This window comes from Vombatus ursinus, unplaced genomic scaffold (assembly GCF_900497805.2).
Source record: "Vombatus ursinus unplaced genomic scaffold, bare-nosed wombat genome assembly UNPS02009205.1, whole genome shotgun sequence".
Classification (NCBI taxonomy): Eukaryota; Metazoa; Chordata; class Mammalia; order Diprotodontia; family Vombatidae; genus Vombatus; species Vombatus ursinus.
The window spans coordinates 44,055,534-44,080,687 of NW_020948983.1; the positions used below are offsets into that span (position 1 = coordinate 44,055,534).

Sequence of the window (25,154 nt, forward strand, 5' to 3'; positions counted from 1 at the left end):
TCTATCTATCTATCTATCTATCTATCTATCTATCTATCTATCTATCTCCTACTGACCAAGTGCTCTAGGGCACAGGGTCAGCAGGGAATTCATATGCATATACTTGTACATATATTTGCCCATAAATAGATATAAATATAGATATGTGTGTGGACACCTTCTAATGCAGGTATCTCTCTTTCAGAATGTGTAAGAAGGAGTTTTCTAGGGACGATGAAGTTATGGAAGAGCCCTTTTGCAAAATGTTACTCAGTCTCAAAACTTAAGCTTTCATTAGACTATAGGCCAATTTCCCCCCCTCATAATACTCATATCTACTTTTATTTTCCCAGAGCATTGGACCAGGAGACAAAAGACCTCAGTTCTAATCATGGCTTTCTAACTAATTAGCTATGACCTTCATCAAATCACTTAACCTCTGCAACACAGTGGTCTCATCTGTAAACTAAGGGAGCTGGATTAGATGAACTCTAACATCATTCCAAGTCTAAATCTCAATTACTGTTTGAGAAATGGTTATACACAATGCTATCATAAATAAAATATTTTTTAAGATTTGTCAAAACTTGGTGATTGTGATTCACAAAAGTTCCCAGTAAGATCTTCACATAGAGCATAGAACTTTGATTTTTTTTTTTAAACCTGAGAACAGTAAAAATAAGGAAAATAATCTAGAAAGTTGTCTGTATTTGCCATATTTTCTATGTATACAACCACTGGTCTAAGAGTCAGAAGACCTGAGTTCTAGATCTAATACTGCTAATAACTAGCTGTAACATGGTATAACAACACTGTCATGACTTGCCTCATAGGGTGGTCAGGGATACATTTTGCAAACCATAAATCACTGTATAAATGAGACTTCTACCACTTGTCTTGGCCTCAGTTTCCTTAACCATAATTTTCAAATCATAATCCTCCTACAACTAAGTAAATAGTATAAGAGTTGCTTAATGTTCATAGATGTTAAGTGACTTGATCATGGTTCACATAGCCAGAAAGTTTCAGAAAAAAATATTCTAAACTAGGTCTTACTGAGTACATGTCTAACACACTGTCCTCCACTAATGCCATTCTACTCTTCTTTGTAATTAAAAGAGGCTAAACTAGATAATCTATTCTAATTCTAAATTCTGAGATGTGTCTATTTCATATATATAATGTGTATATATACACATATTCATATATCTCAGAATTTCAAGCTACACATAGTATTTTTTGTTCAGTAATTTCAGTCATATCTGACTCCTCGTGACTCCATTTGGAGTTTTCTTGGCAAAGATACGAGAGTGGTTTGCCATTTCCTTCTCTAGCTTATTTTATAGATGAGGAACTAAGGCAAACAGGGTTAAGTGACTTGCTCAGGGTCACACAACTACTAAGTGTCTGAGGCTGAATTTGAACTCAGATCTTCCCAGCGCTCTACCCACTGTACTACCTAGCTGCCCCTTATGTAGTATAGATGCATATAAATATGTAATATGTATATTACATATATTCTGATATAGAGCAGAATTTAGAAATTCAGAAATATATACCTATATACATGCATATGTGTGTGTATACGTACACAGGTCAAGTGAATGGCAACATCTTGATTCGTTAAGTCAAGCTTCTCTGATCTCTCTAAAGTGCAGTTCTAACCATGTCACTTGCCTACTCAAGCAACTTCAGTGGCTCCTCCTTTCCAGAATCGAATATAAAATCCTCTGATTTTAAAGCCCTTCAGATCTTAGCCCCTTCTTTTTTTTTCAAGTCAACCGTTTTTTTTTGTTTAGTATTTTATTTTCCCCCGATTACATGTAAAACCAATTTTAACATTCATTTTTAAAACTTAGAGTTCCAAATTCTCTCCCTTTCTTTCTCCCCACCCCTCTTATTGAGAAGGCAAGCAATTTGATATTGGTTATACGTGTGTAGTCATGCAAAACATATTTCCACAGTAGTCACGTTGTGAAAGAATACAGACAAAAAATCTCAAGCATGTAAAGGAAGTAAAAAAAAAAAGTATGCTTCAATCTGTATTCAGACATCATTAATTCTTTCTCTGGGATGGATAGCATTTTTCATTGTAAGTCCTTCAGAGTTGTGGGATTATTGTATTGCTGCGAATAGGTAAGGCATTCACAGCTGGCCATCTTACAATATTGCTGTTACTTTGTACACAGTACATGTCACTTTGCATCAGCTTCTGTAAGCTTTCCAGGTTTTTCTGAGAGCCTCCTGCTCATCATTTCTTACAGCACAATAATATTCTATCACAATTATATACTACAACTTGTTCAGCCATTACCCAATTGATGTGCATCCCCTCAATTTCCAATTCTTTCCCACTAGAAAAGAGCTACCACAAATATTTTTGTACATTTAGGTCCTTTTCCTTTTTGTTTTTATATCTTTTTGAAAACAGACCCAGTAGTGGCATTGCTAGGTCAAAGGTTACGCATGGTTTTATAGCCCTTTGGGCATAGTTCCAAATTTCTCTACAGAATGGTTGAATCAGTTCACAACTCCACCAACAGTGCATTATTGTCTCATTTTCCCCACATCCCCTCCAACATTTGTCATTTTCTTTTTCTATCCTATTAGTCAATCTAATAGGTATGAGGTAATACTTCAGAATTGTTTTAATTTGCATTTCTCCAATCAATAGTGATTTAGAACATTTTTTCATATGGCTATAGATAGCTTTAATTACTTCATCTGAAAACTATTCATATCTTTTGATCATTTATCAATTGGGGAATGGCTCTTATTTTTATAACTTTGACTTAGTTCCCTATATATTTGAGAAATGAGACCCTTCATCAGAAAAACTTGCTTCTAAATTTTTTTCACAGTTACAATTCCTACCTGTATTTCCTTCCATCCTATTTCCTCCTCTGTTTATTCTATTCTCTCTCTTTCACACTGTTCCTCCTCAAAAGTGTTTTGCTTCTGACTACCACCTCCCCCAGTCAGTCTTCCCTGTGTTAGAATCCCTTTCCCCCTTTCACTTATCCCCTTCCCCTCCTACTTTCCTGTAAAGTAAAATAGATTTCTATACCCAATTTAGTATGTATGTTATTCCCTCTTTGAGGCAATTCTGATGAGAGTAAGGTTCACTCACTCCCCTTCTCACTTCCCCCATCTTACCCTCCACTGTAAAAGCTCCTTCTTGCCTCTTTTATGTGAGATAATTTGCCTCATTCTACCTTTGCCTTTCCATTTCTCCCAGTGCATTATTCTCTCACCCTTTAATCTATTTTTTAGATATCATCCCTTCACATTCAACTCACACCTGTGCCCTATGTCTACATGTATTCCTAAATGCCCTAATAATGAGAAAGTTCTTATGAATTATAAGTATCATCTTCCCACGTAGGATGCAAATAGTTTAACCTTATTAAGTCCCTTATGGTTTCTCTTTCTTGTTTACCTTTTTATGCTTCTCTTGAGTCCTATTTTTGAAAGTCAAATTTTCTATTCAGCTCTGGTCTTTTCATCAAGAATACTTGAAAGCCCTCTATCTCATTGAATGTCCAATTTTTCCCCTGAAGGAGAAACTATACTCAGTTTCACTGGGTAGGTGATTCTTGGTTGTAATCCTAGCTCTTTTGCCCTCTAGAATATCCTGTTCCAAACCCTCCAATCCTTTAATGTAGAAGCTGCTAAGTCTTGTGTTATACTAACTGTGGCTCCATGCTACTTAATGTGTTTCTTTCTGGCTGTTTACAATATTTTCTCCTTGACCTGAGAGCTCTAGAATTTGGCTGTAACATACATGGGAGTTTTCATTTGGGGGATATCTTTCAGGAAGTGATTGGTAGATTCTTTCCATTTTTATTTTACTCCCTGGTTCTAGAATATCAGGACAGTTTTCCTTAATAATTTCTTGAAAGATGATATCTAGGCTCTTTTTTTGATCATGGCTTTCAGGTTGTCCGACAATTTTCAAATTATCTCTCCTGGATCTATTTTCCAAGTCAGTTATTTTTCCAACGAAATATTTCAAATTGACTTCTTCTTTTTCTTCTTTTGGTTTGTTTTATTGTTTCTTGAAGTCATTAGTTTCCATTTGCTGCATTCTAATTTTTAAGGAATTATTTTCTTCAGTGAGCTTTTGTACCTCCTTTCCCATTTGGCCAATTCTACTTTTTAAGTTCTTTTTTTTTTCTTCAGTGAATTTTTGTGCCTCTTTTTCCATTGGGCCAATTCTGCTTTTCAATGCATTCTTCTCCTTGTTGGTTTTCTGTACCTCTTTTACCATTTGGCCTAATCTGTTTTTTAAGGTGTTATTTTCTTCAGTATTTTTTTTTTGTTTGCTTTACCAAGCTGTTAACTCTATTTTCATGGTTTTCTTGCATCACTTTCATTTCTCTTCCCAATTTTTCCTGTACCTCTCTTACTTGATTTTCAGAATCCTTCCTGAGCCCTCCCATAGCCTGAGACCAATTCATATTTTTCTTGGAGCTTTGACTTTGTTCTCTTCTTCTGAGTGTGTATTTTGATCTTCCTTGTCACCATAGTAACTTTCTATGGTCAGAATTTTTTTTTCTGTGGTTTGCTCATTTTCTAGCCTATTTCTTGACTTTTAACTCTTTGTTAAAGTGGGGCTCTGCTTCCAGGGTAGAGGGTGTACTGTCCCAAGCTTCAGGGTTTTTGTGCAGACCTGTAACTTTTCAGTTTTTCCAAGGTAGTATGATCTAAAGAGAGGTGTTTACGATTCTCCAGCCTGTGCTCTGGTATGTGAGCAATCACAGGCACTCTTTTCTGCCCTGGAACTGTGATGAGACCAATAATCTTGCTCCACTGTGGCTGCAAGCTCTGGTATGCTAGAGCTCTTCCTCACCCTGGGACTGTGACCTGGATCTGAGAATGGGCAAAGCAATAGAGTCCTACCTCAGTGCTAGCAAAGAGACCTCTGGAATCTCCTTCTGACCAATTGTTCAACTCCCTTCTGTTTGTAGGCCAAGAGTTCCAGAAGTAGCTACTGCCACTGCAGAGTTAATGGCTCCCAAGGCCTGCTCCTGGTTTGTTGGGGCCTAGCCTATGCTGGCAAAGCCTGTGGTGGACTGCGCTCCATTCTCACTCTGGTATAACAGACCTTTCCTGCCAACCTTCTAAGTTGTCTTTAGCTGGAAAATTTTTTCACCCTGTCCTTTTGTGGGTTCTGCCACTCCAGGAGTTATTTTATGGCATTATTTAAAGATTTTCAGAGGGGTTTTGGCAGAGCTCAGGCAACTCACTGCCTTTTCTACACCATCTTGGTTCTGCCTCCGATTTATAATCTCATTTTTGTTTCTTTAAAGACTACAGTGTTTCATGACTCTCAGCTAAACAATAATAGTTGAAGAATATTAGCATTTTAATGGACCTTTGTTTCTGGGAGAAATTAAAGGATCATGGAATTTTCTAGAGGTAATTCAGCCCATGCTCCTCTTCCTATTTAGTTCTGGTCCCAACTTGTTGTCCATTTGTATTCTGTCACATACATCTAACTATAGATATCTATAGTTATAGATAATAATCAGCATTTATATGACCTCTACTATGAGCCAAGCACTATGCTAAGCACTTTACACATACTATCTCATTTGATCCTCCCAACAACTCTGTAAGGTAGGTGTGATTATTATTCCCATTTGTCTTATAATTGAAGAAACTGAGACAGGCAGAGGTTAAGTGACATGCCCAGGATCACACAACTAGTAAGTGTCTGAGATAGGATTTGAACTCAGGTCTTCCTGACTCTAGGCCCATTGTTCTATCCACTGTGCCACCTAGCTGCTGAGATAGAAATAGATAGAGATGTAGATATAGATAGATTGGTAGTTATATTTATCTACTGATGGATGTGCTCTATAGGTACCTAACTGTATATTATAATCTGGACAATATTCTTCATCCACTTGTTTTTCCTGCATAGATAAATTGGGCAAACTCTTTTAAGTCATTAGGAGTCAAATCTCAACACTAAGCTAAGAGTCTGCTATGTGCCAGCACTTTGCTAAGTGCTAGGGATAAAAATAATGGGGAAAATTAGTCTTTACTCTCAAAGACTTCATAGTCTAATGAAGGAAACAGAATGTAAACAACTACATGCAAACACCATTATATACAGGATAAATTGAAGATCATCTTAGGGGGAAGGTGTTAACACTACAGATCTTATCCAGGAAGTTCCACAATGCTTTTTGTTTTCTTCAGTCATGCCCGACTCTTCATGACCCCATTTGGGATTTTCTTGGCAGAGATACTGGAATAGTTTGTCATTTCCTTCTCCAGCTCATTTTAAAGATGAGGAAACTGAGGCAAACAGTGTTAAGTGACTTGCTCAGAGTCACACAGCTAGTAAGTGTCTGAGGCCAGATTTGAACTCAGGAAGATGAGTCTTCCTGATTCTAGGCCCAGAGCTCTATCTACTCTGCCACCCAGCTGCCTGTCTACAATGGTAGGGCTTGACGTAATGAGCAAGTTGCCATGAACAAATAGCAGCATCTTAAAGGAGCTCACTATCTATAGGGATTGTGCTGGCTTTTCTCCATGGGAATGGCAAGCATCTTTGTCAAAATTATGTCACCCGATTTTATGCCCTGTCTGATATTTAGTAACAGCTGGTCTTTAAATAAATTTCTCTCTACTGTTATATATTTAAACAAATTTTGAATAATATTGACATATGATGAAAGACATGTAATTAGAAGAGTGCCAATATTTTGTTCTAGTCAATAAAATATTTTCTTAATAATCAACAAACAATAAGCATAGTAGAATCTTGGATTTTCTCCATCTGTCAGTCAATTTACAATGGTAGAGATATGGTTTATTGTGAAATATTATTTACAAAAATCTACCTGTTTCCTCTGAATACCCTCAACAAGGATTCCCTTGATGTGTATATAAAATTTTTATATAAATTGAAAAGTCATTGATGTTCTCTCAGTCACCGAATTAACATGACCCTTTGATATTATCCCTTCCTACTGATGACTTGTGAATCAATGTCTCAATGCCCTCACAATTGTGTCACCTCCAGCCTGGATCTCTTTTATGTAAACTTGGTCAGATCTAGCTACTTTTCCTTTCTTTATTCATTTAGCTACTTTGATGTTAAAGGTCAAATTTAGCAAAGTAAATCAAGTGTTTGTTGGATAAAGTTGTTTTTATAGGGTTCTGGGTTTCCTCATTATGGCAATTCATCTACATTGGCCAAACTTCTATATAAAATTATTATAGTCAATGTCTACAGTGTTTCTTCCATCTCTATCTCACTTGTTTCAATAGCTCAGGATGGGGTTGTTTAATTACAAACATATCTTTTGCCCACTCTTATTCTTTCTTCTAGCTTTGTGCTAATTTTGATCTTTGCCCTGAGTGATCTAATTGTGCACAGAGAGCTGACTCATGTATAACACTTACATCAATGATAAGTCATTTTCTGTCTTTTCAGTATACTCAATTTAATTTTCATGATATCATTTTGTGCTCACCATATAAATATCTTCTTATTCTTTTCTCAAAGGAATTTTTCATGATATATAGTAATGAGGCTTCTGTGTAGTCTACAAATCTTTGTTCTCTGTCATTTCTTAGTCCAGTCATCCATATTTTTTCCAATATATTTATCACCATCATCATCTATTTGTACCTTTGTATTGAAATATTAAAGTACACATTGATTTAACGTGGAGGGTCTTATGAAGTTCTTCAACAAATTTTTCTCCCTCCTTATCCTCAGCAAGAGATAGTGAATTTGCCATCTTGGGGAGGGAAGTGGTACGGGACGAGGAGAAAAATTTAAAACTCAAAAGCTTATGGAAGTGATTGTTGATAACTCAAAATAAATTTAAAAAAAAGAAAAAAGAGAGATAGTGAATAAGCTGCAATTATTTTCCTTGAGGTTTTTCCACAAAATTACCATTTGCTATTGTTCTTTGTTTTATCACCAAGTGGCTAGATTCCTGGCGATAAACTGCTCTGCATTTAGGTAAGCTGGTTTTTAGAAAATTGACTTAATTTGTTGCCAGTATCATATTCAAAGCCTATACAGAATGGTAGAATTTAAAGAGTTATACTTCACTGGTTTAACCTTCAAAAATCCAGAATCACCTCCATGTCACAATAATTTCTCAAAGTAGGCCCATATCACTTTTAAAAATTTAAGCAAAGTATTGTTTTGAGTTAATTTAATTTTCAGTGAGTCTACTTTATCAGTAACTTAAACATTACCTTCTTTGTTAACTCAGTGTTTTTTAACTCAATAGAAAAGTTTTTAATGATCTTTTTCTTTTTTTTATTTGTAGAATGGTAACCTTGTGTTACCTTTCTACAAATCTTTGTATTCACAACTCTAAAATAGGACTGCTACTGACTTTGTAAATGCAGGTATTTTATAAATCTATTAATCTCACTCTAATTTCTCTCAAGGTCCTGAGTCCTGCAGTGCCAGGCACTGAGCCAGCCATCTTCACCTACTTGTGATTTTGGCATATCAAACATGAAAGGTACAAAACAAAACTATCTCCATTCCCTCCCTATGAGCTTCCTCTAATCTTCTGTGTTTGCTGAATTTACCAACATTTTCCTAGGTCCCCAGGTTTTCAAACACAAAGTCATCCTTATCCTTTTCCTTTCTCTTACCTCTCCCACATGTAGATTCTACCTCCATAATGTTTTCTATTAGTCCTCTTTATTAGTAATCACAGGATCACCACCCTTTATCAGGCATTCTCAGATTCCTGAGTTTCTCCTCTATAACTCATCCTCAACATGGCTGCTAGAATAATCTTCCCAAGGTACAGACCAAACCATGTCACTTCTTTGCTCAAATATTTTCTGTAACTCTCTTTGTTTCTGGGATAAAATACAGATGGCTGGTGTTCATAGCTCTCTTCCCCCCCCCCTCCAAAATTTAGCTTCTTCCTCCCTTTCCAAACTTATCTCCTATTATTTTTATTCACACAAAACTGGTCTAACAGACATTCTTTGCATTCTCCATTCCAGCTCATCTGTGTCATTACTTAGCCTATGCCTCATAGCCTGAAATGTACCCCTTTATTTCCAGTAGAATAGAGTTCTTCAAAGGTAAGAGCTATTTTGCAATTTGTCTTTGTATCCCTAGTACCCTGGAACAGTACCTTATAGACAGTAGGTCCTCAAAAAATACATGTTCATTTGAATTATAAGGCTCTACTTGGATTGGTTGTGGGGTTATTCTCTTCTGAATTTACCTCTTGCACTTTTCTCAGTCTACAGTATTTCTTGTGTTCAGCATTTACTTCTGATTACTCTTATCTCTAGCCTCAGTTTCTGGATTCCAGTTTTATAGTTGGGTCAGACTCTTGCACTCTTGGATTGCATGGGCAGGCTTTGCTTGGTCCTGGATATGGTGGCAAAGAGTAGGATGACTTCTGCAGGAATTCTTTGGTTGTGGCTCACTTTTCTGGTCTCTTAACTTAGGTTTTGGCCTCGGCTCCTTTTCCTTGTGCAGTCCCAAACAAAGAATTGGCTTGGGCCCTTGCTGTGACCCTGTCAGGCTCCAACCAGATTGTGCTGGTGGCAAGCCTCCAGCAAGACCTCAGTTCTTTGTTTTGCAGATGCTACCCTGGCCCATTCTCCTACTGAGGTTACTGCTATTAGTGGATTATGCACTGGGTTGGCCTTGTCTCCTCTATGGTTCAGGCATAAACTGCCTGGGTTCTGTTTTGGAAATCAACTAGCTGGATCTGGATTAGGTACAGGCTGCCTAGGCATTGGTCTGGCTCTTTCTCCTATAGTGGCTTATGACAAGTTATCTATGTCCTTTGCTAGGTGATGAGCCCTGTCTCCTGCAACGGCTTAGGTGTGGACCATATCCTGGGTGGCTGATCTGGCCCCATCTCCTGCTGTGGCTACTTGCTTGTTTTTGCATTCTATCTACTCTATGTGTATCCATCTAGAGTTTAAGCAGGATTGTGGCTACCTTTTTGGTGTAGTGTGGAAAACAGCCTACAGCTGTTTCTCTGGTTTTCTTTGTCATTGTTATTTCTAGTACTTTTTTTTTGTTGTTGTTTTATTGGGCTATTTATAAGGGATCTAGGCTCTTCTAGGTCCTAACATACCTCCATCTTCCCATAATTCTTGTCAAATTTAATTATACATCTGCTTTCCATAGTCATTCTATTCCTTCAAGATTTAGCTTGGGCGATACTTTCTTCATAAAACCTCCCATTCTCTATAGTTGTTATTACTTTCTTCTTCCTCAAAAATTACCTTATATTTCCTTATCTACATACTAGTTGAATTACTCACAGCAGAATATAAACTATGAGAACCCTTAACACAGATCCTTACAGGGTAGGTGCTTAAAAAATGTTGAAGTGAATTGCTATGAATAGTGGTTAATTGATCATATTATATTACTTTGGAAACAATCAAGAATAATATAATAATATTCTGATGGAATAACATAATATAATATAACAAAGCAATATAGTATATAATAATATGTTATTATATTATATCATAATGTAATATAATATTCATCTACATATCTCTATATATCTATAATATGAGCATTCAGTATTCCTATTCTTACTCCTCCTCACCCCACCAAGCACAGTAAGAAATGAAAAATGAATAAAAGCACACTTTATATTTTTTTCCAACATCTTTTGGAAATACTTTTCACTTTGACAAGTAATAGCTCAAATGCTTTATGATTTATGATGTATATTGCTCAAACTGACCTTGTGAAGAGTACAACACAAATATTATTATCTTCACTCAACAGATAAGGAAAATAAGGCTGAATGGGTAAATAATTTGGTGGGGCAATACAGTTCCAGGCTTTGAAGACTCAGTAAGTCTATTAATTTCTTTAAAAAAAAAAAAATCAACCCTGGAATCTTCCTGGCACACTCAGAACTTATTCTCTGCTTTGATCTTGGTTTTGCTTCCTGGTATTTTTGCTTTACTTTTATCCTCTACCCCCAGTGCTGAACTCTAGGAATTTATTATACTCACTACCACAGAACTAATAAGAAGTAGAGCTTGGATTTGAACCCCTTCAACACCCAGGTCCACTATTCTATTGCCTTCTCAGACACTGATAAGCTGAGCTATTAAAGTTCAAAACATTAAGACTTTTAGGACACTATGTATAATTCTTCCTGAAATATAATTTAAGTTAATAACTAACCATGCTAATAACTAAAATCAATGTTACTATGTCATAGTAGCTACAAAGACTTCCCTTAACTCACACAACTGCCACCCTGTATGTATAGGTCAATTGCCTGAAACAGCTTAAAACTACAACAAAAATCTTTATTCAGAGAAACAAGAACCAAGATGAATGAATGAAGGTTCTCATTAAATTATATGTACAGCAGAACCTTAGCATACAAAAAAGCAAAAAATAAAATTGGAATATAAAATGCTATTTTGAGAAATGTAATCTATTATTTATAGCCTACCGTTTTGAGTAAGTGAAAGCTATGGAAATAATGTATTTATCCCTATTAAAATTCTCAAATTAGAAACAAATTGTGACAGCATTGTATCCAAAATTGTATGACATTTTTCTTAAAATTATTTATTCACTCACTAGTCCAACAAATATTTATTGGGAATCTATTTCCAACAGGGTACTAGGCTAGACACTATGATATATGACATAATTTCTGTCCTCAAGAAGCTTCCTGGCAAATATTCTTTCATCCTCCACTTCAAGGAATAAAAGGACATTTTTGTACTAGGTAGCCAAAGAATTATTTGGGTTCCAGTTTTAAATTATGCAATAGTCTAGCCACCATAGTATTTGCATGCTGAAAGTATATTAAGTGCATTTGTTGAAACAACAGGCCAGCTTCTCCTCTAAAAGATTTCCCCTTTTTGTACTGTAATTCTGCCTTACAGATAGCATTCTTTTAAAAGGAGGCTTTACAGCTTTGGAAGAATAAGCTGATTTCACAGCCAGTTTTGCCACTGCTATGGAAAACAGGCTGCATATGCAAGCCAGCTGAAGTCATCTGAACTGAAAAGGATTAGAGCTGCTGCAGCCGCCGATGCTGTCAAATAGCAATTGGAAACAGTTCCTCCAAAGTGCTGCATGAAAAAAATCAGGAATTCCTGTCCACAATTCCCCAACCCGTTGGATTTTTAATCAAAGCTGGCAGAATATATTGTAAATTGGAAATAAGCAAGTGGTGATGAAATCAAAAAGAAGAACCTTCCAGACTTTAGATTATGGTTGTTTCAGGCTTCTTTCCAGGTCCATCACTATTGTCATCCACCAATTAATTAAGGCATAATCTGTGCCTGGAGTAAATGGCCCTGGAAATTTCACTCCAAAGAGAAATGGTTAGTTATTAGGTCCATACCACCCCCATAATGTGGAAGCACTCACAAACTTCTCTTCTTATTATTATTAACATTCAGCTACCTTAATCTAACTTTTTTTAGTGATATTTTATTAGGCTATAATAGAATGTCAAAAAATCAATCAATTAAATGTAAAGAAATAGAAATATTTCTTACCAACTCACTTTTAGGGAAAAGAGGAAAATATTGATAAAAATAACCAGATGCCACTTAGTTTAAAAAAAAAGTTTTGTCTTGGGATATTTATAGATTCAACCATTTATTACCTGTGTGATTTGGGGCAAATAACTTCTTTAGACCTCAGTTTCCTCATTTTTAATTGAGGGAATGTAGACTTTGACTATATGAATCACCCTCTTGGATATTCTCTTCCTTCTCCTGGACATCTCCAATTCATCCTGTACCTATCTTGTTTGTACATAGTTGTTTTCTTGTTGTCTCCCTATTAGTCTGAACTCCTTAAGATTATGTTTTATCTTTCTTTGTATCTTCGCATAGGAGCACTTACTGCGGAGCCTGGCACACAGTAGGTGCTTACTAAATGCTTGTTGATTTATTGATGAAATGAACACTGAAGTATCTTACTGCTCTGAATACTGTGACAATAAAAATCTCTCCCATTATCTTTCATAATCACAACTCTCAGAGTCAGCAGGGATCTCAGAGGCCATCTAATCAAATCCATACATGAGAAAGAATCAACTCTACAATATTGTTGATAAGTGGTCAAATGCGAAGGAGAAAAATATGAGTATGACTGTTCTCCTGCCCAAACTAGTGGGAAAGAGAGAAATAACCTCAGGAAATCTCCATCTTTAAGCTCTATCTGCCATTTTTGGTCTATTTCAAACAACTAGAAGGTAACTTGGTGTCAATTAGTCCAAGGTACCCGAGCAGTAAGTCATCTAATACCATTCCTCCTAGTTCTGCCTTCTAGTGTCAAGAAAATCAAGTATAACCTTTCTTTCATATGACAGCCCTTCAAAACCTTGAAGTGACCTGCCTAAGGTCACATAGGTAGTTCAAGGACCACAACTGGAAAGAAAAGCATTACTTCAATAATTCTGTTTTCATTATACAGAAGGATTTTTAGATAGATTTGTATGTTTTACTGAGTTAGTATCTGATGGCAGAAAGTGAAGAGGAATTAAGAAATCTCTTGATGAGGGTGAAAGAGGAGAGTATAAAAGCTGGCTTGAAGTTTAACATCAAAAAAACATAAGATCTTGGGAACCAGTCCCATCACTTCCTGGCAAAAAGAGGAAGAAAAAAGGGAAGCAATGTCAGATTTTCTATTCTTTGGCTCAAAGATCACTGGAAATAGTGACTGCAGCCATGAAATTGAAAGATACTTGCTCCTTGGAAAGAAAGGAATGGCAAATCTGGACAGCATACTAAAAAGCAGAGACATCACCTTTCTGAAAAAGGTCAGTACATTCAAAGCTATGGTTTTGCCAGTAGCAAGGTATGGCTGTGAGCATTTGACTATAAGGAAAGCTGAGCACCTCAGAATTAGCACTTTTGAACTGTGATACTAGAGAAGGATCTTCAGAGTCCCTCGGACAATAAGGAGGTCAAATCAGTCAATGCTTTAAGAAATTAATTCAGGCTAGTCCAGAGGTGGGGAACCTGTGGCCTTGGGGCCACATGTGGCTTTCTAGATCCTTAATCTTTTTAATAAAAAGATTTGTTCTGTAAAATTTGGATTCAGTAAAAAGGCCAAATTTAAGGATCTAGATTAGTCACTGGAAGGCCAAATATTGAAGCTGAAGCTTAAATACTTTGGCTACATAATGAGAAAATGGAACTCATTAGAAAGGATTCTGATGTTGGGAAAGATTGAAGGCAAAAGGAAAAGGGGACAGCAAAAGATGAGACAGATAGTATCGTGGAAACAATGAACATGAACTTGGACAGAATTTGAAAGATAGTGGAACATAGAAAGGCCTAGTGTGCTATGGTTCACAGAGTCACAAAGAGTTGGACACAACTGAATGACTGAATAACATAGTTGATCTAGTAATTCCCTCCATAGTCCATGAACTTAGTAGGTCACAATTTATACTGGGCTTGTATTGGTGTCATTGAACTTAGGATTTCCCTTCTAGATCAAGTATGTCAATTCTCCTTATATACTTCTCTCCTTATCTTTCTCTAAAAATAATGACTGTCATCCAACATATTAAATATCTCTCCTATTTTCAGATGCCATCTACAAATATGACAAACCTGCCTATCTTGGGATTGGAAGGAAACAATTTCCAACTATATCTTAAGTCCTTATTGATTAAAAATTTAAACTCACAAATAATATACTAAGGCCCTGAAATATTTTCATTTGTCAAAGAATAAATCATATTTAAAGCACATTTACTAAATCCAGAAAAGACACTAACACTATAGTTAGTAACAAAAAAAAAGTCTGTTAACTATATTAATATTAATTACTAGTGTATTACATTCAGTGCAACAACTTTGTTATTTGTATAGTATTCTGTTAGGTACATGGAGTAATATAAAGTGAATCAGTTGTAACTGACATGGTGAGCTTTTATTTTAAAAATGAATTCTCTCCCTGATTTGTAATTCCCAGATGAAGTCTGTTGCAATTAGATTTTTAATGCTGACAAAAATCCATCAACAACCTCCTGAAGTTTATACAAAGAATGATGTCAGTAAATAGAGAGTATGAGATGGAACTGTGAAGTTTCAGTTTTTAAAAAAATGGACCCTCGTAGCTACTGGGTGAAATGAAAAAACAGCAAATAACAAGTAAGGGCCCTGCCTTTGGTTAAGAGACCTGAAAAAGAAATTCCCACAAGGCTGGCAAAGAATTTTGACTCTTAAAGAAATTATAATGCTCACTTGCTTTGTAATCCAAGTGGTTTCTTAAAAACATTTTTTAGATTTGGTTTGTGTATGATGCTTCTGTACTTTAGGAAGATTACTTCTCTAAAGGATGAGGGAAGAGGATTTTTCCTTAACTGAGAATTAACTAGAAAATGCAATTAAACTGAAACAGTTCATTCCCTGTTGTTTTTCCTGATGTAATGGGAAGTTTTTATTTTTCATTTTCTTTTATTGATTTTAATTATTCAGAACTCAGGGCCTTTCCTTCTGCAACTTTTGGTTAACTGAAATTCTGTCTTCTGTTAATATTAACCTCTCCTAACCAAAATCTATCTGACTCATGGAATAATAATAGAATTTTTTAAAAAAATCTCTCGACCTTGCTGAGATGTGAAGTCAAGAGGAAGAAGGGAATACATCTATTAATAGCCTCCCAAAAATAATTTATTTGTGGAAGAATTGTCCTGACACCAACTTGTAAATCCCCTCCTTTCAATTAGCTCATCGTGACTTCTTTGAAAGGTAGCCTTGTAGTTTTGTAAGAGTAGGATTTTGCAAACTCAGTGTTTAATCTGTAACCTGACTTATTTTACCCAAAGAATCTGCTTAACTAGGTTTGTTTCCACAGAGGATGTATGAGAGTACAACTGCTTAACTAAGTCTATTCAATTTTTATGACATTGAAGGAAGCAAAGGATTATGAATCTGTCTTTTCTTTAACCTTTATGGTCTAAGAGAAATGTACAAGATTTCGCCTCCAAGCCTAATTTCAGCTCTGATGCTAACCCTAATTTCTCTGTCACTCTGATGGAATTTTGTCTATAAGACTCTTTGTTAGAATCCCAATAGGGGCTCAGGTTTATTTATTTATTTTTTTTGGACTGAGATTTGAACCTATGCTCAAATGCAATAATAAAATCTAGGTTTTTTCTTACATTTATAATTTCTGCACTATGGTAGATTTATTTTAGCAGCACTTACCTATCACATGAACTCAAAGAGAAGTTATTTCTCCCATAACATTGACGATTTTTTTTAAAAAGTGTACTATAACAACAACAAGCTATGCAATTTGGAAGGAAGTGACTTACCTTTTTCAATACATATTTTTTGAGAATTTTAAGGACATAGTAACCCCAGTAGAGATGAAGGACTTGCAGGATCAAGAGTTGCACATTGAGGAAAATGTATGAAAAGAAAGGCTTAAGATAATGTAGAGGTAGAACCAATGTGCAATATAAAATCCTGAAAAACAAAATAAGAAATGAGAAATTTCTGACAACATAAGTGTCTTCCCCCTGCCCCCACCCTGCTTTAAAATCTCAGGAAATTTCATTTATAAATTTGGAATAAGAAAATAAACACTATTTTCCTCCCAGACAAAAAACTCTCATCACCTCTCTATTTCTAGCATACATTCAATAGGAAACCATACTGCCATACTCCCTTTTCTAGTAAGTAACAAAAGAAATAACACTTCCATAATCTTGGAAGATAAATTAAAGTAGAATACTTTTTTTGGAGTTATAATGCAGTGATGCCTTAGGGACTAGTGAGGCATGAGTGTCTATCAACTGCTAAGAACTGTCCTTTCTCAGCTCTCTAACAGTCCCCCTCCTTCTTCTGATTTGTTGCCTCTAATCTGTAGCGGGGTTAGAAAGGGAGAAAAAGAAAAAATTTGAAACTCAAAAATTTTTAAAAATGAATGTTAAAAATTGTTTTTACATGTAATTGAGAAAAATACATTTTAAAATTGTACATAAAATAAGATTATTGATTTAAATCTAGAGATTCAGACTTAGAAAGTCCACTCCCATCCCTGTTTTGACTTATTTCTAGGTGATTTTGATTGCCAGAAGTCTGGCTTCAAGGTTGATGGAGCATTATTATATTGTTGTTTATCCCTCTTTTCCAAATTTAGAAGAATATAGGGTGTGGAGACACCCATTATTTTATTCAGAGAGATTAGAATCAAGGCTCTATCCTGGCCCCTCTTCTTTCTTTGTTTTCTATTGTCTCATTTAGTGATCTCAGTTCCCATGAGTTCAATTATCATGCCTATACATATAATTCCAAAATCTATATATCTGGTTCTACTCTCCTGAGCTACAGTCCCACATTCCCAACTGCACCTTCAATATCTTGAACTAGATGTCCTATAAACATCTCAAACTCAACATATCCAAAAGAGAACTTATGATCTTTCTACCTAAACTCCCCTTTCTTCCCAACTTCCCAATTATTTTCTAGGACACAATTATCATCTCAATAACCCACGCTTACAACGTAGGGATCATCTTTGATTCTTCACTTATACTCATCTAATATATTACCAAGTCTTGTTGAAACTACCTACACAGAATTTTGTATACATCCTCTTCTCTCAATTTACACAATCCTGGTGCAGACCCTTATTACCTAATGCCTGGATTATTGCAATAGCCTTAATGCCTCCTTACCTCAGGTCATTTAAAAAAATGAATGTTAATTTTTTTTTCTAATTAGAAAATGAAAGTTAATGAAGGAAAGTTATGACAAATCGGGACAACAGGAAGGGTCCTTAGAGATCATTTAGTTTGACCACCTCATTTTTCAGATGAGGAAACTGAGGCCCATAGAAGTAAAATGACTTATTAATGGTCACTCAGGTATTAAGTAGCAGAGGCTACTAGAGTCACTTAATGTGACTCCAAATCCAGTGCTCTTTCCATTGTACTTACTATCTTAACTATTCATTGACTTGGAAGCAATTTACATTTTTAGCAACATATGGAGAGTACAGAACATATATAACAGTCTATAAATGTATGAATAATTAAAATGAGAAAGGTAACTAGCCATCTTATACCTCTAAGAGTACAAAAAAAGGGCTAGAATTACCACACAAAAGGCTATAGTTTAGATAATTAAAACAAACTTTTGAACTACACAATTCATGAGAGTATGAAAGAAACTTTTTAAAGAATAGGTTAGATAATTCTCTCTTTGATATTTATAGAGCAACATTGCCCAGAGTCAGGGGAATAGCCTGAATTTTTTTATACTATGAGTCCCTGATATTGTTTCCATGATACATTAGCATAAATAAAAATCCCTCCCCCTCAAAGATATACAAGTTAATTAATGAATAGAAGATTATGAAGAAATTAGGTTACTAGGTAATTAAATGAAAATAATTGCCTTTATGCCTGATACTGTTAGGACCAAAAACTTTTAGAAAAACAATGTAAGGAATTTTTATTTATTTTGAGGACATGGTTATTAGTAAGGCAAAGGGAAGAAAGAAAGGGAAACCAGGTTACACACAGAGAAGAGGGAGATATGTAAGAGAAAATTAAAGTAAAGTAGAAGTGAAAAGGGTTTAGAAAAGGAAGGACAGGAAAAAACAAAATTTTTTTTATGGGATAATATTTAATTTTTATTTATTTCTCAGGGCTATGGGTCCTCAAGAACTATCTAAATTAGGCACAAGCACTGGTCAGCTGGGATCCTTTCTTGTCCTGCACCCCTTCTTTCTATATTATTGGGGCTGTGATAGGGAATCAAATACTATATTGTAGATTCCCTCTAAAACCCCCACCATAAGTGCCACCAAAGTGAATTCTTCCAGATGATCTGCCCTAAAATGATATATGGGGTTACAAAGTTCATTTTATACATAAGTGTATAAAACCAACCTAACAAAGGAGGAGAAAAAAAAATTCTCTTCTCACGGTGACCACTGCAATTGTGCATAAACTGCAAAGCCACACTGACTAGCAAACTCCAGGATTACAACATGGTGAACTTTCCAAAAGAACCTTTAAGCATCTATATTATAGTATGTTGACTGCTCTACAATTTCTACAGTCAGATGAAATACTTTCTCAGCTTAGTAATGAGTGAGGCTCACTGGACTTCAACAAGAGGAATTTTGTAGATCAGTTGAGACTTCAAAGTCTATTTCATAGTGATTAAACTCCCAGAAAGCAGTAAGAACTGAAGAGAATCGCACTCCGAAGCAGGTTCTGAAGGAAGTAAGAGTTGAAAACATGCCAGATGTGTCTTATCAACTCAACTTGAACCCCAGAAACCATGGCAAGTGGCTGGGGCTTAAAAGTATAGGATTGATTACCAAGGGACACAGACACACATTTGATGAATCTCACCTTTGACCTACATGTTTAGATTAGTGGTTATTGTTATACAAATGATGTTACTTTAACAGTACATAGATATGTAGGTAGAAACTAGTTGCAAATCAGTACTTTTCTTATAAACATGGCTATCATTTTTAAGATATATACACTTACTCATCATAAACAACTGTATAATGCCAATACCTTCTGCATTAATCAAAATTAAAGTTACTGTTAAGGTAACATCATTTGTGTTACAATAATCACTAATCTAAACATGTAGGTCAAAGGTGAGACTCACCAAAACTATATCTTAATCAGTAAGAGATTTGAGAATGAAGCTCAGACATTTTCTGAATTTGATGTCACTTTAAAAGCATAAATTACCTTCATTTTTTCTTCATTCAAATAGGATTTTGTTCTCCTATCTAAGATCTGATTTCAGCTTTTACTAGGTATCACTTAAAACAGGTGTGCCAAATTTTACTCTAGACTGAACTCTGATTTCCTCTAAACCCCTAAAGAAAATGTCTACCATGATCAAGATACCTAAGAATAATTAACAAAACACTTCTGGTTCACTGGGGGAAGAGAAGTTGCGGAGGAGGGAGGGATAGTGCTCATAGCACCCTGATGTCTGGCTCCTTTATTCAGTGGCTATATGCTGTAGTGTTGTAGAAAATACCCAAAGCTAACTAATGTCCAATTAGAATTAGTCCTATGTGGCAAGTCAGTGTCCTTGAATGCCAGTGCTGCCAGCTAAATATTAAAATCGAACAACAGCATTGACCTATCTGCTAAGATTATCTGACATTTAGGTTGGAAGGAAAATACGTGCTGGACCAAACACATGGTTCTGGATAGTTCTCTCCAACTCACCTGTGGCTTCTTTACTACTAATGTGTCTTTTTGATTTATGCCAAGATACACATGTAGAATTATGTTTATGAGAGGAAAGACTTTCAAGAGAGATAAGATATTGGTTATTCTCTGCCAATCCTAATACTTGTTTTCCCAATTTCCATTTACCTTTCCATATATATGCTTAGGTGAACAATGCCTTCTTTGGCAATGATCCCTATGCAGACAAGCTTTATGGCTGGGTCAAGATAACATATCAGTTACATCTATGACCAATGGCAAATACCTCTTATGAAAATATGCTGATGTTCCAGATGGAGCAGATGGAGAAACTACAAGATTCTCAGACAGATCCATGTTCATTAAGGGAGAACCTCTAGAGTGAACATAAGAACTTACTGCAACATATTTCTTTGCTAATGTACTTTCCATTTTAGTGCTCCCAATTGGTGTCACTCCTAAACTATACTTCCATGTTCTATCTGTTACACTGAAATGCTAGGGTTGTGTTTTTTTGTTTTTTTTTCACAATGGCTTGAGGTGTGTATGTTGTGTTTGGCCATGGTGGGAATGGTTCTTCAATGGAAGTTGCTTCCATAATAAATAAAAGACTCCATATTTTTTCTTCCATCTTATTTCATACATTCATAGCTAGAGATCAACATTCTTGTTAGGGAAAGAAAGGTGATGAAGCTCTTCAACACCCTGCTATAACCTACCTCAGCAAAATTAAAGACAGGAAAACTAAATTTCACAGAAATGTGATAGCAAATAACCTTGGCCTACTTACCAGAAGGGGAAAATTACTAGGCGGGTAATAAAGAACACAGCAGCAAAGATGAAAAATAAAGTGTTACATGTTTGCTTCCATCCAGCATAAGAAAATATTTTAGCAGACTGAAACAAAACAAAGAAAATTCATTCAAAAACAGGTCAACAGACAAACTTTCAACAACACTTGCAGAGGCAGCTTTAGAATAATTTAATTTATGCATTGAATATCTCCATCCAACACAGAAAGAGGCCAAAAGATGTTAAGAGAAAAATGATATGGTAGGTGTGGACCTGACTGTAATTAAATAGGTTACAACAGGCATAGGTCATAGAATTAGAGAGTTAGTAGAGACCTCACAGACTATCTAGTCCAACCCTCTCATTTTATAGATCAGGAAACTGATGCCCAAGGACATTAAATGATGTGCTCAAGGTCATAAATATTATTAGAAGTAAGTTGGAAGCCACGTTCTCTGAATTGCAAGACAGGCAGCCTTCCTTTCCCCCTTCTTTTCTTTTTTCCTTCCTTTCTTTCCTCCTTTCCCTCTTTCCTTCTTTTCTTTCTTTCCTCCCTCATTCTTTACTTCCCTCTTTCCTTCCTTCTTTCTTTTTTTTTTCTCCTTCTATCTCTCCCTCCTTCCTTCCTTTCCTGGATCTCCCTATCTTGCTCAAGCAACAAATATAACAGCCACTCATGGGTCTGATCCCATTACTGATCAGCACAGGAGCTTTGATCTGCTCCATTTCCAACCTGGGCCAGCTTCCCTCTCCTTAGGCAGCCTGATACCACCTCCCACCCCACTTCATTATATTGGTGCAAGACTTGGTGCAAACACCTGATCTGCTTAGCCCATGGCAGGTCAAGCAAACCATCAGCCTTAGTCTCCCCAGAATCAGGTATTATAGGTATGCTTACCACAGCCTGCCACCAATGCTCTTTCTACTGTGGTTGGAGTGAGGCAGTATTCTTCATAGCCCTACTGTATACTGAAATCAACCATGAAAAACTGATTTGTCTTGTTTGTCTTATGTTAACACATGCTGTTTATGTTCATCGTGTTTACTGGGAAGGACTCATGATAAGTCCCTTAGTGTAGAAGGAAAGTTAATGTGCTATGGTTAATTCATTCAAGGTTCATTCACGTTATTGTTTGGCAGTCACTTCAATCATTTCTACCTGTTATTGCATTTGATATTTTGGTTGCTAACATCTGAACTGACTTTTCTTCTTATCTGTCTTCTGTTGGTTTTAGGAAGTAGGCTGGGCTTTCATACTGGAGGAGGAACAGAGGAAGACCACAGAGAGTAGAGACACCTAGAGCGCAGCTCATCATAAAATAAGTATAGCATGAGCCAGAAAAGGGGGTCTTCAAAGTTTAGATTAGTTCAAATATGCAACATATTTGAAGAGTAAGGATTTGGATTTTATCACTTGCATATCAACTAGGTGAAAAAAAGATCCAGACCTTGGGACTGGCATTTTGAAAAAAAAAAAAAAAAAAAAGGAATAGTAAACTCTTAGATTTTTTAGGAGGTTAATATGGAGGCTATATAATTAACCTAATACAATTAGAAGGCTAATATAATAATATATGCAATAGTTGGGATGAGGGTACAATGCAAAGAGAAAATAAGTTTGGAGCAACAAATGTGGACAGGATGGGATGGAATGGAAGTAGATTGGGATATGCATAAGAATGTGGAAAGAATCATAGCAGACCAAAATTAGGATTGGCAAGAATGTACTAACAAGAACTTGTACAAGTACAAAAAGGCAACCCTTCTAATTTATCTAGTATTTATCAGGCCCTTCTTAAAGTATCAGGCCTCTCTCCTCTGAGCCATGCTGTCTCCCAATGGGAATGATATTTCATTATAATGTTCCCTCCCCAGGGCATTAATATCTCACTCTCCTTAGGAAATAGCAGTTTAGGGGGAGAAGTAAGATTTATATGTAAGGCATTCAAAAGGTGTAGAAATCCTCTCCCTTCAAGTTCCAATCAAGGATTAGGGTTGAAGTACACTTCAGATCTACTACTTTCCAAGATCATTAAAATGAAACTTTATATAAATCTAAAAATATTATCATTATATGGTTCTGAAGTATTAGAAGTTCCTATGGATTTAATATATTAGGTTAAATATGAATATAATTTAAAAGATATGTAGAAATATTAAAGAAAATTATATCAGTAATGTTTAAACAGATATACAAGAGGTCCTCAGAAGAAGAATTATAATAGCTAAGATTGTTTAACTGAAATAAAGGAAGGCTAAGAAAATATTGTCTTCAGGTATATGAAGGCTAGTCAGCTTTCATTCAAGGCAGGTCCATCAGACTAAAGGAACTCTATCTCTGCAAGGGTCCAAATGGAGGCAAAAACTGCAACAGTTAGCCATAAGTGGGCTGGTGATTTAGAAAAAAATATATCCAGAGAAGTTCTGTAATCTCCATCCCTGAAGGACTTTAAAAACAGGGCATGCCTTAGATAGTAAAATATTTCCTTGTCTAGATTATCTTTTAAGGTTCTTTTTAGTCCTATGAGTCTATGGATCTGCTATGATTCCTCTAGTCATATGTTGTTATCTGTTATCAGTATATTTTTAAAAAATCTGTGCTTAGTGATTCTTTTTTTTTTTAAAGAAATCTTATGCTTTTCAATCAAGAAGTATTCATAGTCACTGGCAAAATGAAACAAAGGACTTTGAGGATTATAAATACATGACATTACATTTCTCTTCTTGACAACCATGGGCCTCAAATCCTTTTCAAGTATTAATCAACTTAAGTTCACAATGTATTCCACGTGGTATTATTAATAGCCCCATTTTACAGTTGTGGAATAGAAAATGAAGTATTAAGTGATCTACCAAAGCCACAATGGGAGTAAGTGACCATGTCAGGCATAAAGCGTATTCCTTGTCCCAGGGTCTAAGTCTCCTCCATTAAGATAATAAACCTGTTATTTCAGTAGATAATGTTGAAAACACAAGTGTATCAGTAAGTTTAGTACTATCAAAGTAGTACATAATTTTGAAATCATTGTGAACATGATCTTTTTTTTTTAGGCAAATGTACAGTGATAATTAAAGGATTTGATGGATGAAGGAAGAAAAGGAAGAAGAATTTTAACATGTATGGCTACATTTTCAGAAAAACACACGGGAAATTTAACACATTGTTTACATTGCTGAGCTATCACTTTTCTTATGCATATACAATATGAGAAAAAAAGATTTATTTGCATGCTTATTGAGCACAATTTAGAAACAATTCCTAATTCAGCTAATATTTTCTATGTAATAATGTAAGTAGCTCTTAAATAAATCCAGCTGACTACCCTGCAACACTTATTCTAGTAGAACATGGTTTATTCTACTAATTGAAATGTACTGTAGATCAATCAATATTCAGTTCGAAGTCATGTGAAGCAGGTTGACTGTATTCACTGTGTTCATCATTAGCCTAAGTATATTTTAATGAAGACTAATGATGGACCTAGAAACACTCTTCTTAATAACATCATTCAACCAAAACTGCTCTCACCAAAGTTACCAATGGTCTTTTTTTTCTTGATTCAATCTTCTCTCTAGGTTTCCATGACACTACACCATCCTAGTTCTCCCTGTATTTGTCTGACTATTCCTTCTTAGTCTTCTTTGCTATTTGCTTCTTCTCTATTTATACCAGTCATGGTGGGTGTTCCCCAGGACTCCATCCTAGGCCTTCTTCTCTTCTCCCTCTCTACTACTTCCCTTCATGATCTCATCAACTCCCATAGATTCAGTTATCATCTCTATGCTAATGTTTCTTAGATCTACTTAACCTCTTTCTTAACCTATAGATTTGCATCTCCCACTGCCAATTAGATTCCTCAAACCAAGTATCCTGTAGACATCTTAAACTCAATATGTCAAAAACTAAACTCATTATTTTTGATCAAAACCCTCGCCCTTCTGAACTTTCCTATCATTATTCTCAGTCAAGGTGTCATCCTTTACTCTTCACTCTCTCTCAGCCCTCTCATATCTAATCTATTGCCAAGTCCTATCAATTTTACCTTTTTAACATTTCTTATATATGTCCCTTTCTCTCCTATGTCATTATCACCATCCTAGTGCAGCCCTTCATCATGTCACAACTGGATTATTGGAATAGTCTGGTTGAGCTCCATCACAAGTCTCTTCCCACTTCTGTCCATCTTC

General features: G+C 35.7%; 1 protein-coding gene across 2 annotated transcripts in view; it reads right to left on the reverse strand.

Moving 5' to 3' along the window:
* Window positions 1-25,154, reverse strand: part of CERS3 (ceramide synthase 3) — a 98,088-nt gene that overhangs the window by 25,975 nt on the left and 46,959 nt on the right. The window contains exons 10-11 of one of the 2 annotated variants that reach the window (XM_027852181.1): window positions 20,965-21,071; window positions 16,287-16,440 (exon numbers count right to left, since the gene is read on the reverse strand). The exons of the other annotated variant lie outside the window; for it this stretch is intronic. Coding sequence (XP_027707982.1) covers window positions 16,287-16,440; window positions 20,965-21,071 — 261 coding nt within the window. The remainder of the gene's footprint in view (window positions 1-16,286; window positions 16,441-20,964; window positions 21,072-25,154) is intronic. 2 annotated transcript variants of the gene reach the window in all.